This window comes from Lynx rufus, unplaced genomic scaffold (genome assembly GCF_022079265.1).
Source record: "Lynx rufus isolate CCGP_SWC_20201006 ecotype Redwood Valley unplaced genomic scaffold, mLynRuf1.p SCAF_11, whole genome shotgun sequence".
NCBI lineage: Eukaryota > Metazoa > Chordata > Mammalia > Carnivora > Felidae > Lynx > Lynx rufus.
The window spans coordinates 55238987-55256708 of NW_025814825.1; the positions used below are offsets into that span (position 1 = coordinate 55238987).

Below are 17722 nucleotides of genomic sequence, written 5' to 3' on the forward strand. Positions count from 1 at the left end.
CATGACCTGAGCCAAAACTGGCCACTCAACCGGCTGAGCCACCCATGCGCCTCGATAAAGTTCTCCTAAAAAGTTAACAGCAGTCTCCCTAGGTAGTGGGATTATGGTTGATTTTTGCAGTTTTCTTTATAGCTTTCTGAATGTCTTCTTATAGGGGCAAAAATATATAGCTCCTACCAATTTCCAAACATACCACTTTTATCTTATGGAAACTGCTGACTTTATTGTTAAATATGCATTTCCTCAAATTTCACAAATGAGTGTATCACACAGAAACTAAAATTCTACTTCATGACACCTACACTTCCTTATGCTCCACAGTTTCCCACTTAGGCTTATGTGACATTCTCAGTGTTGATCAGTTTATACTATACATGAATGAAAGATCATTCACACATCATTCATTTAGAAAATGAGCCATCTGTCCATATGCTACGAGTCACTTGATAACCTTTAGAGAAATATAATGAATTACCCAGAAGTAGTCTTATTTACAATGATTAATAAAACATTCTTATCTCTTCTAGTATAGAGCATACTGTTTATATATAAGCAACTTTCAAATATAACCACCTATTTGTCTAGTATGATTCAATATCAGTGTAAATTAACATGCTTACAAATGAGAAACACAGCTGTCCCAAAGCCACTTTGAACCAGTCATGCTCAGTATTTATGTGGAGAAATACACAGCACCTTATGGAAATATTAAAAAGACTGACTTCATAGGACACAGGAGTTAAGTGTGGTCATTGCTGTCCTTTCCCCTGGGCCCGTGTAAGATAAAAACTTCAACCTAGTTTCACTTTCAGCCTATACATTTTTAAAGTATCTTCAATTAGTAAATGACAGAACTTCACATTTATAGTAAAATACAAAAGTGAGTGCTAGAGATCTCAGTTTAGTCCCCTACACTACTACTCCTTAAATGTTCTAAAACTATATTATTAATTACAGACTATCTAGGCTTTTTTCTATGCTATGACATTCACACTCTTTAGTCCTAAGAAGTTCTTTTTTTTTTAATATTTTTATTAAAAAACGTTTTTAATTTTTTTTACATTTATTTTTGATAGAGACAGAGCACAGTGGGGGAGGGGCAGAGAGAGAGGGAGACACAGAATCCAAAGCAGACTCCAGGATCTGAGCTGTCAGCACAGAGCCCGACACAGGGATCGAACTCACAAACTGTGAGATCATGACCTGAGCCAAAGTCAGATGCTTAACTGACTGAGCCACCCAGACGCCCCCTAAAAAACTTTTTTTTAAACATTTATTTATTTTTGAGAGAGAGAGAGAGAGAAAGAGAGAGAGAGAGAGAGAGAGAGAGAGAGAGAGAGAGAGAGAGAGAGAAAGAGAGAGAGAGAGAGAGAGGGAGAGGGAGAAAGAACACGAGTGGGGAAGGGGCAGAGAGAGAGGGAGACAGAATCCGAAGCAGGCTCTAGGCTCTGAGCTGTCGGCAGAGCCTGATACGGGGCTCAAACCCACAAACTGCAAGATCGTGACCTGAGTTGAAGTTGGATGCTTAACCGACTGGGCCACCCAGGTGCCCCTGATGTTTGTTTATTTTTGAGAGACAGAGAGAGACAGAACACAAGCAGTGGAGGGCAAGAGAGAGGGAGAGAGAATCCCAAGCAGGCTCTGTGCCGTCAGCCAGAGCCCAATATGGGGCTCAAACTCACACACCTCGAGATCAAGACCCGAGCTGAAACCAAGAATCAGAAGCTTAACCGACTGAGCCACCCCGTCGCCCTCAACTGGCTGATATTCTTAAAAAATCACTACTGGGCCCTTAAGTCTTAAACAAACAGACGCTACGCCATGAGTGAAGAAGCTATTCCCTCATCCCTCATGAGCTATGTCCTCATCTTATTACATGAAGGATTTAAAAGGATATATAAAATATCAGCACTAAAATTATAGCAGCAAAGCAGGTCGCATTTAGGTCAAATTCAATAACAGTTGCTATTATAGTTATTATGTGCCAAGTGTTTTACGGGTATTTTACCCTTATACTGTTACTATTACCTCTTTTAGAGATGAATGAACTTGTTCCACAGGCACAGAACTAGAGTGAAAAGAACTCCGATCTGCACCCACCACCGGCGGGGATGATGCAGTAATTAAGAGTAGCAGTTCTGGGGTCACAGTGCCTGGGTCTGCACACTATCTTTACCACTTGCAAACTGGGGGATCTCAGTAAGCTACTTTCTCTGTGTTTCCTCATATATGAAATGGAGATGATGGTGCCTATTCTCATGGAGTGGCTATGAGAATTAAATGGTTCTGCATATAGGGTCTTAAAATGACTGACACAAGAAATGGCTCAGCTCTTGTTACTGCTCTTAACTACCACCAGACTGAACATGTGTGGGCAGGGAAATGTATACTATGCAGGATCTCTGGTAACACCCAACACTTTCCTAATTGTTTATTTCTTTGTTCTGCATCCCGTATCTGGGTATATGACTCAGGAAATGAGCTAGTTGGCTAAGTGGGTTTCTATGGGGAGGTGCTACTGTGCCTTGAACAGGATGCTTTAGTTCATGACAAGGTATGGACCGAATCAATCAGTTTTATTTGGATCACAGTAAACTGGAGGGTCCCTAGGAACAGACTTCAAAAACAATGTTTCAGTTTCATTATTTTATTAACTTGTTCTCAAAAGCTATTCCAAAAAATTTTTAGATTCATACTATTTTTTGTGTGAAATGATTCTGGTTCTCTTTATCCTATTTGAAAAAGAGATCCAGGGGCGCCTGGGTGGTTTAGTCCGTTAAGTGTCCAACTCTCGATTTCAGCTCAGGTCAAGATCTTATAGTTGTGAGATCAAGCCCTGCGTCGGGCTCTGTGCTGGCCATGAAGCCTGCTTAAGATTCTCTCTCTCCCTCTCCCTTTGCCCCTCCCCTGCTCACACTCACTCTCTCAAAAAAAAAAAACCAAAAAAAAAAACCAAAAACCACAAAAAAACAAAAAAAACAAAGAAAAGAAAGAGAAAGAAAAAGAAAAAGAGAGACCTCTAAAAACAATTCCAAATAAAGTGTTCAACTTACTAGATGTTAAAACCTTAAGTGACAGCACTGAAAATATAAAAAGAACAAATGGTAGATCAAAGTGGCACATGACAAAAATTCCATCTCTAGACTGACCTTTGATAAACTCTGGATTCAATGAGATCTTCTCTCTCCTCCTCCTCAAGGCTCCAGTCTTTATGGCTTCCTCCCTCCCTCTCCAAAAACCCCTTACTTCCGGTGGTATCCAAGCCACATTGATTCTCTTTTCCATTTTTATTGCCACTATTCTGGTCAGACTTTCATCACCCCTCCTCTCTACTATTTCTCATCTTTCTTTGTCAGATCATCCTGGACCTACCCATTTGCTGCCAGATTTAGTAAAGCAATTATTTACTGTATACAATATGCCAGGTACTAAATTAGACATCTCACTACAGAGAATTTCCTTTACCCCTCCTACAACCGTGTGAAGCACTCTCAGTCCCTTTTATAGAAGAAAAAAGTACTTGTGGATGAGATGGGCTTCGGGACTTTGACTAAGATCATGCTGCCAATAAGTGACCCAACCAAGACTCAAATTCAGAGCCAAGACTGCCTTAAAGCAAGATTCCGATGAGACCACTTTCGTTCGAAAAGCTTCCGTAACTCCTACTGTCTTACACAGTAAGAACCAAGCTTCTTAGTCTGGTATTTAAAGCACTTCTATAATACAGTCCAACCCTTTTACTGTCTTGTATAGTCTACCTACACTACCATATTCTTTGGTCAACCTGGGCAACACGTATTCTTTGTCTGGGTTTACCCCATGTCCTCCACCTTGAAATGCCGTCCCTACCATCTTGAAATACTACATGTACCTGGGAGGCTTGGCTCAAATGTCACCTCCAATTCTTTCTTGGTTTTCCTAGAAGAACGCTATCTCCCCTCCAGTGGAACCTCCTAGTATTTCGCTCTGAAACGCCCTTAGAGCGTTCAAATGCTAATAGTAATACTCATGCTCACCAAACTGTTGTCTCATTTCCTCACTGCTTATCTTCCTTGAAGGAAAAGACCATACTCTCACTGCTTACACCTCATATTCAGCTTCTTTTTCATATTCACACAGTGCCTTGCATTCATTTGGAGAGTTGATATTTCTATATTGCAACCCAAGTTCCTACTCTCTTCACACCATTTCACAATCATATTAAACACACTAAGAAAATATGAGACAGGGAACCGCATCCCTCATTTTTAACCGAGATGAACTTTAAGAGTGGAAATGCCACATAGGATTTACTACTAAAGCATAAAAGGCCGGTAGTTTACTTAAGAAGCCAAATTATAGAACATTACATATGGTTAAAATTCCACGGAGTCCCTACTGTATTCATAAATGCTATCAAACTGAACTAAACCAGAGTTTTCATAAAAACTGGCATTTTCAAAAAAGCTTTATTTGCTTTAATCTTTTTCTTCCTTTTGATAAGATTAAGATTGTAAATGGCAAATGGTTAAATAGGAACACCAAATTGCTATCTGCAAGGCATCTGGCCTTAAGCAAACACACCAAAATGCCAACTCGGAAGCTTCTAGCCTAATGTGTTTACAAATTTGTCTGTCTCAGATATTCTTACTTGAAATCACTTCTTTACGGAACTCATTTTTTACTTTTTCTATATATATTCAACAAATTGTGGATAGATCTGGATAGCTATCATTCAGCAAGACTTCTGAAGCTCTCCAAAACCAAAAGGGAAGTAAGGCAAGTAAAATTTTAGATCACACAGTCATTTTGTCTATGCTACACTGAACTGTATACATAGAGTAAGAGGTTCTTTTAATGTTTTAAATAATACCGTTATACCATTATGTGCCATATTTGTAAACTAAAACCCTCACTGTAAAAACCAGGCTTTTCCCAGAAGGAATGTTGAGCAGTAAACTCAACACAATGACTTTGTGACTAAGTCATGCTGAAACCTAGAATCTAGAAGAGAAAGGGTTGAGGGTAAATGGAGGCTCTCATGGCTAGTCAGTCATCTTCAGTATTCGCAGAAACATTTACTGAATACCCCACTGAATGCCAATGCTGTAAGCAAAAACAATGATCCTGGCAGAGATAACACCAATCAAATTATCATACAATATAAGTATCAGTTCCCAACTATGAGAAACATTCCCAAGGACTTTCAGGCTCATTAGGCTACGTTTCTTTCCCGAGGAATGACGACTGACTGATAGATCAGTCAGGGTCTGATAAGGAAACAGAAAACACCTAAGTATTCGAAACAGAGGGACTTCACAACAGGGCAATGGCTACTCAGTGACAGAACCAAAAGCCAAACAGGAGACAGTCAAGGGACTCCGATACTAGCAAAAGTCACAAGTCACTACCAACCTTTGGCTGGAAGGACAGAGGGAGGAAGTGGTATTAGTAGACGCCAGCAGCTAGGACCCCCCACATAAGCAGGAAACATAACAGTGCTGTCCTAGGAGAAGCACGGAGCCCTGGAGGAGAGACAGCAGCTTGCCAAACATGTCTGTTGTCCAAGGCAGACGGGAAGAGGAAGAATACCGTGGCTTCCCCAGTCTACTCCCATCTCCCATCAGAGCTTCCCATTGGTCAAACCCAGCTGAGAGTCAATGGACACTAAGGCCTTCGAAATACTGCCAGCAGCGGTCAGCCCTGTCACGATGCGGTGTAGGGAAAGGCCCCAATAAGCTAAGGGCTGCCACAGAGATCTGAAGAATGGGGACAGGCACAGGTGTACACGTGGAAAAGGTGTTGGCAGAAGCGCGCACATGTTCAAAGGCTGTGCGGTAGACGGAGAATGGCAAGTGTGAAGGAGTGAAAGGTGGGCAGCACGGCTAGAGCTGGATGGAGAGAAGGGAAGACTGGAGATAGAGGCCAGACCAGAGAGTATTTTCGGGGGCACATCAAGGAGGCAACTGAAGGATCAGATTTGTATTTCAGAATGGTCACTCACCCTACCCTCGCCCTCCTAGGACACTGAACAACTGGAACAGACCAGGGATTCTACTACGTGCAGTACACATGGCATAAAAAGAATACAGCATCTTTGTGTCCCTGTGAAGTCTACCGGCAAGTGTGGTGTGCAGAACTGTCAAAGACCTTTTAAGTATCTTTCTTTTAGCATTTATATCACCTGATTATCATCAGGGACACAGATTTATCTTCACTGCCCCACAGACCTAGTTCCTTACTCAGTATATCTGTCAATCATCCTACTGCTTACTGTTTGTATTTACATGCTTCTATTAATTGTTTACCCACCTTTGTATTTTCAGCTGAAGAACACTTTTTCCCATTCATTTATCTATGGCTCTGCCATATTAATTTTGCTTCTTTCGCCCCACATTATCTAGCTCTCATAGATTTCTTATATTATAGAAACCAGAAATGTGCAAATAATTAATTCTATGAGAATTTCATGGTTTTTAAATAAGTGTCCTGATTTCGTGACACCCAGTCTTATGAAAGGCTGAATTTGTTTTGGAGGCACAAAGACATACGTATTTCTTTAAGGATCCTAGATCTCATATATTTTAGGCATAGTTTGGAATTCTTTCTTATGTAATTGTCCTAAGAGCTTTTTCTTCACTTTGTTCCTCTTAGCTTGGAGCATCTTAGAAAAGTCTAGTGCCATACGCAAATCTCAGTATTACATCGTACGTCCTTCTTCTTGGTCTATGCTGTCCAATGTGGTAGCCACTAGCTATCCGTGGCTACTGGGCACTTGAAGTGTGGTTAGGCTGAATTGTGATGTGCTGTAATTATAAAATATGCACCAGATTTCAAATACTTTTAAATTAAAACAAAAAAACCCTCATTTTTTTTATGTTGATCATATGTTGAAATAATATTTTGGGGACATGGGATCAAATAAAACATTACTAAAATTAAGTTCACGTTTATTTATTTATTTAGAGACAAAGCATGCATGCAAATGGGGGAGGGGCAGAGAGAGACAGGGGAGGGAGGGAGGGAGAGAGAGAGAGAGAGAGAGAGAGAGAATCCCAAGTAGGCTCTGCACTGTCAGCGTAGGGCCCAATGCAGGGCTTGAACTCACAAACCACGAAATCATGACCTGAGTTGAAGTTGGACACTTAACCAACTGAGCCACCCACGTGCCCCTATATTTACCTCTTAAAATGTGGCTATAAGAAAATTTCGGGGCGCCTGGGTGGCGCAGTCGGTTAAGCGTCCGACTTCAGCCAGGTCACGATCTCGCGGTCCGGGAGTTCGAGCCCCGCATCAGGCTCTGGGCTGATGGCTCGGAGCCTGGAGCCTGTTTCCGATTCTGTGTCTCCCTCTCTCTCTGCCCCTCCCCCGTTCATGCTCTGTCTCTCTCTGTCCCAAAAATAAATAAACGTTGAAAAAAAAAAAAATTAAAAAAAAAAAGAAAATTTAAAATCACCTAAATGGTGTACATTTCTATTGGATAGCACGGTTTCAGATCATTGGTGAAAACTGACCAAAGTTCTGGACTCAACCATTCAGGGTATTACACCTGGTTATCCTTACTCATAAGGCAGCTCTGTGACAAAATATTCTCCTACTAATAAAATTATATGGGAACCTTCTGTATGGCTCTTCATCAAAAAAATTCTGAAGGGTCCCCTGGGTGGCTCAGTTGGTTGATTACACATCCGACTCTTGGTTTTGGCTCAGGTCAGGATCTCACAGTTCCTGTGTTCAAGCCCTACATCGGGCTCTGCACTGGCAGCATGGACCCTGCTTGGGATTCTCTCTCTCCTCCTCTTCTTCCTCCTCCTCCTTCTTCTTCTCTCTCTCCGCCCCTCCCTCACTTGTGCTGTCTCTCTCAAAATAAATAAATAAATAAATAAATAAATAAATAATTTCTGAAAGTTGAAATGCATTTACTGTTTCCATTTCTTCTATATGCTTGTTTAGCATTATAATATTAGACTCTAATCTAATCCCTATCTCTAGGGAATGAGTTCCTTATATATTACCACACTTTCTTCCGACTGATTACCTGCCTTCCACCATGTGTTTCCTGTATTCAGTTGCCCTAACCTTTACTCTGGAAGTATAAGGAGACTCACTGGGCTCTAAAAGAGATTGCCTCTGAGTCAGGTTCAGTTCTTAGGCAGCAACTAAGCACGGCTGATCTTATTAGGAAAGTCCTTTCATTCAAATCCCATCTCCCTACAGTTTCAGAGCTCTCCTTCTCTGTTCTAAACTGATTCCACTACCGCCACTCCCAAACTGTCTTCTAGTTATTAGACTACCACTCGGTTCAGTTCTTGTTAGGGGCAGTGGGATTTAACGCAACAAGTATAGATCCTACAGGCAAAAAGCTTTGGCTCTTTGTGTATGAGAAAAGTATTTCATAGACTCATGTTACATATTTGGTTCCTATGCCTCCTTTCTTACACTGACAGTTTTTTGAAAGCAGGAATCATTTCCTCAAATGTCTCTTTAATTATAAGGGTGTGTTTAAAAAGAAAATTGAGGGGACCTGATATGACCGATCTTTCAAAATCAGATCCTTTAAAAAAATGAGGTTTTGATTGGGAAGTAGCAGTGGAGAGGAGGAAAGGTACCACCCAAGTCAAACAGAGAGATAAAGCCTAGAATCTAGGAGGCGAAATCCTCTTTCATAACCTGGGGTGTGGCTGACCCGGTCTAAGGCCCTCCTCACAGCAGCCACCGAATACAAGCTGCCCGTTGACACCACATTGCTCCGAAGGGAACATACTCACTGTGATTAAGAGTTCCAAATGATCATTTACGGATTCTCCCCAACTGTTAGCTGAATGCTCTTTAGGGACTTATTACTTCTTATTTTTCAGGAAGATCTAAAATATCATGACAGCTCCTAATGCCTTCAACCACAGTTCCCTGTTACCTGCATATTGCGCCATAGAAGACATGAAGTGCTTCTATTTATGCTGAACACGTGACCATTCCAATATCTCTCTTCTGTCCATCCTATTGTACCTTCAGGGACCCAGAAGGTTCTTTTCTAATTCCCTGCCCCTATCAAAACAGGAAGAGACCCATATTCTTTTTAATTATGCACTTCTATCCCAATATAAGAAAAACTCCCTTAAAAAAAAAGTCCTCAGACAGATGTGAATATTTTTTTATGGTAAGACTATGGACTGGGCACATAAAATACATTCATAACCCTTTATTTACCCTGGACTTCTACTTCTAAAAGGCTAAAAAACAATGATTGGCCATACTTCCCTGCTGCTGGGGACAACACGTGACTCAGTTCTAGCAATGAGATTTAAGTGGAAGTCCTTGGGAGGAGCTTCCAGGAAAGCATTTAAAAAGGACAAAACGTGGCTGATACGTACCTTCGGCAGGCTTTAGGCCTCACCCTTTTCCTTGAAGGGTGGATCCCTAGGGGTGCACTAGACATCTTACAGCCATGAGGACAAAAATCCCACGCTAAGCCTGATGGGGGAGGAAGCCAGGTAAGAGCTGGGCTCTGTTCTTACAGCCTGGCACACGAGGCAAGTCTTGTTCTTGCTTAAGCCACTATTCGCTTGCTTTCGCTAATACTTGCAGCTAATACATTAAAACTGTTCATCTGTACCTCCCAACACTTGTGCAAACACCACAAATCTAAAGAATTCGTGTAGCATTATTATTAATGATCTTCCACTATCAGCAACATGATAAGGTACATATAATGCTTTAAAGACTCACAGACACGTTTAAAATACGGAAAGAATTAGTTTTTCTTTCTTTCTACATTTTCACTCAAACTAGTGGATCACTTCACTGAACCCATTTCAACATTTAAAAAATGAATTTAGGGGTACGTGGGTGGCTCAGTTGGTTAACCGTCTGACTTCGGCTCAGGTCATGACCTCACGGTTCGTTGAGTTCAAGCTCCGCGTCAGGCTCTGTGCTGACAGCTCGGAGCCTGGAGCCTGCTTGGGATTTTGTGTCTCCCTCTCTCTCCGTCCTTCCCTTGCTCTCGTTGTCTCTGTCTCTCAAAAATAATGAATAAATGTTAAAAAAAAATTTTTTTAACTAATTTAAACCTGAAAACTGTATTTATACAAAAATAGCTTCCAAACTCATCAAATACTTTCACATACTTATTTTTTACTGATATTCTTTTTTCTATCCCAATTTGCAATATATTGCCAATTATCTAATCCTATTCTGCAATGTTTTATGAAGAACACAATAAATTCTCCTCCCCAGAGTTATTAAATTCAGACACATGTAATTTAATGCCTGGAGACACTTAACTGCTGCTGACACTTTCAACACCAGATGTAATTAGTAACCTGGAATTCTTTCTCCAAAACTACCTATGACATATATAAAGACCTAAAATTATAACTCAAGATTAAAGTCTCACTAACCTTTGCTGTAAAATATTAAAGATGTCTAATCTCATATCTTTGCAAATATAATAAAGGAAACTGAAAATGCCAACAGCAATGGCAAATTATGACCATTTCATACCTGTATAAAACAATAATGCTTTTCCATGTATTCATGTAATTCAGAACTGGTTATTTTATTCCTCTGAGGAGTTGCTTCACATTGTTTGAGATGTAACTTAGAAGAAAGCTAGGGTATGAACAACCATCAAAGACATGGGAGACTTTCTTCAAAACCACTATTTGGACCATGTAATTCCCAGGCTCAGAATCTTCAATAGCTCCCTACCACTTTCATAAATTCACACTCTGTGGCCCATCCTCCTCTTCCAGATTTACTCCTCCCTATTTTCCCACCCTGACCAAAATCACTCTAGTTATTCCAAAAGGATTTCATACTACTCAATTTTTATGTAACGACATTCACAAGAGTTATTACAGAAAGAAATGAGAAACAATTTAAGGTCAAAAGAACGTCCAAAGAATATCACATTACCACTAAAAGCCACATTCTTCAAGAGCATGAAAATATGCTTATAGATCTATTTAAAAAATTGAGAACTGTGACTATTTTTTAAAATGCTACAAAGAATAACATTATTCTAGGAAAACCAAAACCCATTACTACTATTATAAAAGTTAGGTAGCATAGTTCAAAAGTATTTCTTCACCATAATGAAGACGTAGTAGAGAAATAGTTTTCCCAAATACTGGCTACAAAAAATAATCACAGGATTGTCTATATTGCCACCAAGAGTTAAATTTAATAGAAACAACTAAATATATAAGCACACCTTTAAAGAACAGAACTATAATTTATTCCTGCAAAAAACTATTGATGCGCTAAATGGATCTTGGCTTTCAAAACACTAAAAGTAATTCCAGAGAGGTTTGGGGTTTCAAGCAGCACTCTTGGAATTTTATTATTACCAAGCCCATAATATTTCAATATATGCTTAGTAAATTAAATAAACTGCTTAAAAAAAATAAATAAAGGCTGTGGTTCCCTTAGGGAAGAGACTCGCCCGCCCCAACAACCCTGCCCCGATTACAGCCGTAACATTCTGGAATTCTGTTTCCATTGTGTAACTTCAGGGGCTTAATAAAGAAATTCTGTAGACAACATTTTGATAAATGCTCTAAATCTTTAATAGACTAGATTTATGCAAATTGCAAGCAGCACATAATAATTGCTATTAAAACTGCTATTCAGAATATCAGAAAATACCAACTCATTTTAGAAACAAATTAACCAATAACTAGTGACAATTTTTATTCATTTAAGAACCCAAAGAATCTAACACGTCCAATTAAAACGTGTTGAGAGGGGCGCCTGGGTGGCGCAGTCGGTTAAGCGTCCGACTTCAGCCAGGTCACGATCTCGCGGTCCGGGAGTTCGAGCCCCGCGTCAGGCTCTGGGCTGATGGCTCAGAGCCTGGAGCCTGTTTCCGATTCTGTGTCTCCCTCTCTCTCTCTGCCCCTCCCCCGTTCATGCTCTGTCTCTCTCTGTCCCAAAAATAAATAAATGTTGAAAAAAAAACATTAAAAAAAAAAAAAAAACGTGTTGAGAGTAAAGCACTATTTTTGTTTATCTTTAATTCTAACATTTAAAATATTTTAAAAGCCTTTTCAGTCTTGCAATTTAGGTAACTTTTTTTTTAATAAAAAAAACAAACCAGAACTCTAAGTCCTTCATACACCAGAAGTATATCAAATCCATTCTCTTCTATCTCCTCAGCTACCACCTCGTTAAAGTAAACACCACTTCCCTAGACACCTCCTAACGGATCTCTCTTTAGGTGCACTCTTATCCTCCTCCAATCCTTGGTCTACACAAGCAGAACATTTTGTACAAAATGTACACAAGATCACGTCACTTGTCATCTGAAAACTCTCCCACCACAATTAACGAAATTCAAACTCCTTACAAGATGACGCATGACTCTTTACCTCACGTACCACGCTCCAGAGACACTGGCTTCTGTCCTCACACACACCAAGCGTGTCCCACCTGCCTTCACACACTGGCTGTTCCCTTTGCTGGAAATGCCTTCCACTCCCTCAACCCCCAAACTCCACGTGGCTTGCTCCTCTTCATGATTCGGGCCCCATCTCCAGTGTCGGGTTGTCAGATTTAGCATATAAAAACTGGGGGAATACTTTTAACAACAACAAAAATTATTCACTGTTTATCTGAAATTCTATCTGAATGGATGAACATCCTGTGTCAGTGTCATCTTTTTAGAGGTCTTCCCTAAAGAATCTCCTTTGTCACAACCCCATTTTCCTCATAGTATCTGTCCATCTCTGGAAATTACCTTGTTCATGTCTTCGGTCTGCCCATTTATTGTCATTTCTACCTCCATCCTAAACACGTAGTTCACCTCTCCCCTCTTCTAACCATCCTGCCAAACCTCCACCCCATATTAGCACCACAAAACAGGTCTTTTCTTAATTTGAACTGTTTCCTCAGCACACAGTGCCTAGTAGAAAGTAAGCATTCATAGAGCATCTATTGAATGAAAGAATGCTCTAAATTTACTGCTAAGAGGCTTAGAATTATTCTAATTCCATCCCTGTGAAACAATTTGAAAGTTCTAGAAGTAAAATCAGCCTAGGTTTCTTATGCGAGCAAGTGATCTGAGTACTACAGTTTTATGTGATTCATTTTATCGCCGATGTGTACTGCAACAAGACAAATACGAGCTGTTCGTACTTATTTGCACATAACCAAAAATAACTCTAGGGACAGAGAAACATTATTAAAAGCATACTTAGAAAACACAAACTTTATGAAGATATAAAACTATGCAAATTCACTTTACCGTCTTAATCGAACTCCTCTGTTTTTCTTCCCAAACACCACTGCTCAACTCAAGCGTACAGTGAATATTTGCCTCTCTGTCATAGGATCCAAAAATGAGTAACCTGCAGGATAAAAATAAAACAAGGAGACTATTACACCAGTTCTAGGAGATAAAATTTTCTTTCTGATTATACCAAGAAGTAGCAAGTTACTCCATTACTACTTATAATTTTGGTAACAAAAAAAAAAAATTAAGTCAAACACTTAGCACACCCTCTAGTGGAAAAGGGAAGTAAAGCTAAAACTAGGTGAAATTCAGGACAAGCTTTTCTCAGCAGCTAGATCAAATAGAAAAATCGCAGATATTCACGAGGTGAACAAACTGACCAGACATCTATACATAGTAGCAGAAGCTACAGACCTTCAAATCTAACCGTTGAATTTAAAAAACAAGTTAGAGAGTGACTCACATAGTACAATACCACCTCTGTAAAAATGACACACACATAAAATAGTACAACATAGTTGCTTATGAACATACCCACACACTTCTCCGTCTACTAACATGACTTTAGGCAAATTATTTACCTTCTCAAAACCCGTCGCTTTCTCTGAAAAATTCAGGGCAAAAATAATACCACTTAGAGCTGTCGTGAGAACAAAAGAAGACAACGCATGCCAAAGCATTCAGTACAGCACCTAGCAAACAGTAAGTGTTCAATGAAGTGTTTGCTATTTCTATTATCTTGAGAATAATTGTCAAGGAATAAGTGAATCGCCTGATTTTACTGTTTAATATTCATATCTAAAAAGGAAATCTCAGGTCCAATCTTGAGATGACATAAAGCAGTTTTACCACTAAAGGAAAAAAATATTACCCAGATGTCTAGCTTCCATATTACCTATCTTCTAAAGCAGAACATAAGTTTGCCAATGTGTTTCAGGAGTAAGCTTCAGAATAGCTTTAGAATTAATCAACATTTGACTGCTACTCTGTTACTTTATGTCTACACAAAGATCATGGGGGTAGAAGTGAGATAATCATTTTTAAAAGTAGATAAAACAGATTAGATGGGCACTCAGTTGGTTGAGTGTCTGGCTCTTGATTTCGGCTCAGGTCATGATCTCACAGTCGTGAGATCGAGCCCTGCACTGGGCTCTGAGCTGGCAGTGCGGAGCCTGCTTGGGATTCATTCTCTCTCCCTCCCTCTCTATCTTTCTCTCTCTCTCCCCCACTCCCCACCTCCACCCCTGCCCTGCTTATGCGTGCATGTGCATGCACGTGCTCTCTCTTAAAATAAACTTTAAAAAGGGGCACCTGGGTGGCTCAGTGAGTTAAGCGTCCGACTTCAGTTCAGGTCATGATCTCACAGCTCGTGAGTTCGAGCCCCGTGTTGGGCTCTGTGCTGACAACTCAGAGCCTGGAGCCTGATTCGGATTCTGTGTGTGTGTGTGTGTGTGTGTGTGTGTGTGTCTCAAAAATAAGATTAAAAATTTTTTTTTCGGGGCGCCTGGGTGGCGCAGTCGGTTAAGCGTCCGACTTCAGCCAGGTCACGATCTCGCGGTCCGTGAGTTCGAGCCCCGCGTCAGGCTCTGGGCTGATGGCTCAGAGCCTGGAGCCTGTTTCCGATTCTGTGTCTCCCTCTCTCTCTGCCCCTCCCCCGTTCATGCTCTGTCTCTCTCTGTCTTAAAAATAAATGAACGTTGGAAAAAAAAAATTTTTTTTTTCAATTAACTTACAAAAAACCCACATTAGAGTAATAGGAGAAAATTGTGTCCTAAGGCTGGAGACTTTGAGCAAATCATGTCCATACCTCACAAACCGGCTTCATAAACTAAAAAGTCCGAATATACTCATGGGAAAAGAAATCTCTACACTCAAATAGTTTTTAATCTTAAAAGGATATTTAATGGTGCTTAACAACCTACTGCCAAAAACATCACAAAGACTCATAATTATAGAATACTGAGTTTATAAAAAGCAGCTCTGCTGCCACCATCTGTTCAAAAGAGTCAACTACCTACGGGCCTTTCTGGTCACGCAGAGAAGGCTTATGCACCAGCTAATGCTCCCAAATTCCCAAAAGATACTAATCTTCAGGATTCGGGAATGATAAAGCAATTCTCAGAATCCATCCCTGAAAGCATAGAAGTTTTTTCCTATTTTTATGTTTTTCATAACACCTTTTTAACATTTAAAAAAAATAACACAAAATGTATTAATTCAAAATGAGTTACGGACTTAAATGTAAGAGAAGAAAACATAAAAACAAATCTTTGTGACCTTGATTTGGACAATGGTTTCTTAAGATGGGACAGCAAAAGCACAAGTACCAAAAAAAAAAAAAAAAAAAAAAAAAAGATAAATGGGACTTCAATGAAATTAAAATTTTTGTACTTCAAAGGACATGACCAAGTAAGTGAGAAAACAGTTCACAGAATGGGAGAAAATATCTGCAAACTGTGTATCTCATATGGGTCTAGTATAATCCAATTTAAAATTGGACATTTCTCCAAACAAGATATGCAAAGAGCCAATAAGCACATGAAAATAGGCTCGACCGCATTAGCCACCAGGGAAATGCAAATCATAGCCACGGAGAAATGCCACTTCGCACTCATAGATGGCTAATAAAAAAAGGAGACAACAAATACTGGTGAGGATGTAGAGAAATGAATCTTTATACTTTGCTGGAGGGAATGTAAAATGGTGCAGCCACTTTGAAAAAGTTCGTCAGCTCCTTAAAAAGTTAACATATGACCCAATAATTCCATTCCTGGGAAATGAAATCAGACATTCACACAAAAACTTAACATGTATGTTCACAGCAGCATCATTCATAATAATCAAACCATGAAAACAACCCTTCAGGCCCATCAACTAAGGAGAGGTAAATAAAACGTGGCATAGACACACAATGAAATATTATTTGGCAATAAGAGGAAATTAAGTAATGATACATGCTCCGATATGCATGAACCTTGAAAAGATGCTACGTGAACGAAGCCAGTCACAAAAGACCATATACTGTATGATTCCACATTTATATGGAATGTTTGGAGTAGGCAAATGAAGAGACAAAGTAAATTAGTGGTTACTTGGGGCTGGGGGAGGAGGACTAGTGGGGAACGGGGACTGGCTCCTACTGTGTATGGGGTTTCTGTAGGAGGGACAAAAATATTCTAAAATCGGATCATGGATCATGATGACGGTTGCACAACCCTGTGAATGTACTAGAACACAACAAATCGTACACCCTGCATGGATGGATCGTATGGTATGTGAATTATGTCTTAATAAAACTGATTAAAGAAAAAAAGAATAACGCGTGATCATAACGACAGTAAATCAGTAGGGTTACACTAAAAGTTTTACACATTTTTTTCAAAAAGATGTAATAAATACTTGGTTTATCATTACTATGAGTCAATATGTTGTGACAAGATTACGTATTTCAATAAAATGTAAGCATGATTTTCACCTGATATTCAAGAACAGAAAATATTAAAAGGGTACCTTGAAACAAAATATATTCCAAATGAAAATCGTTCCAAATACTGAAATACCACAAATATTTAACATTTAATAGTTTTTCTTAACAATGACATTTGAAGGTACACAAAGCATTAACTGGCCTGACAATGTTTTTTTTTTTTTAAGGTATTCATTCATTCATTCATTCATTCATTCACTTATTTTGAGGGAGAGAGAAGGAAAGAGAAAGCGGGAGGCAGGCTCCAGCCATGCTGTCAGTGCAGAGCCTGCTGTGAGGCTCGAACTCACAAACTGCCAGATCACACCCTGAGCTGAGATCAAGAACTGGATGCTTAACTGACTGAGCCACTCACGCACCCCAAATTGCCCTGATAACCTTGATCTTTGATTTGTGACAAATATTCCAGGCACAGAAAACTTTCATTTTGCATTGCTGTCAACTGGTCCAACTGTTAAAAGTACTTCCAAAAACACTTTCAGGTTGGATGTTAGGGTACATTTTGCTTCAGATAACTTTCTCTTTTTAATAATGGAAATATTTTGATTGCCCAGAATCTGGTTTTGCCATTGAAATGGATACAGCTTTTATTAATCCTGATTTTAGATCAATTTCTGATTCTGTGTCAGAGCATCCTACATTCACGTCTTATTCCATTAAAGCACTTTACAAAGAACTGTAGCCTATGGTCAATATTCAAATATTGGAAAAAACCAGCAAACATAAGTACTCTAACAAAGTAACTTTAGTTTCTCCCAGAAAAGTTAACAGAACACACGTCACACTGTCAATTTAAGGATTTATTTTGTTTAGAAAACTTATTTCTTGAAACAAAAAAGATATTATTTCTTACAGTTTGTATAAAGTATAGTATGTACACAAATTTATTAATATTTGTTTGCAAGAACACTCCCAGTTACAAGACAAGGCAAAAGCTACACCCAAGACTGACTGCTTAGACCATGATGTTTCCTCTCTAAAGCTCCGTATCTGGTCCCCAGGACACAGTTCCTACGTCAGTGTTA

At 39.5% G+C, this 17722-nt stretch overlaps 1 protein-coding gene across 1 annotated transcript in view; it reads right to left on the reverse strand.

The window, feature by feature from the left end:
* The window catches only part of PDZD8 (PDZ domain containing 8), a 72592-nt gene that overhangs the window by 19635 nt on the left and 35235 nt on the right, over positions 1–17722 (reverse strand). Inside the window, exon 3 of the mRNA XM_047073500.1 lies at positions 13223–13325. Within this exon, the coding sequence (XP_046929456.1) occupies positions 13223–13325 (103 nt within the window). The remainder of the gene's footprint in view (positions 1–13222; positions 13326–17722) is intronic.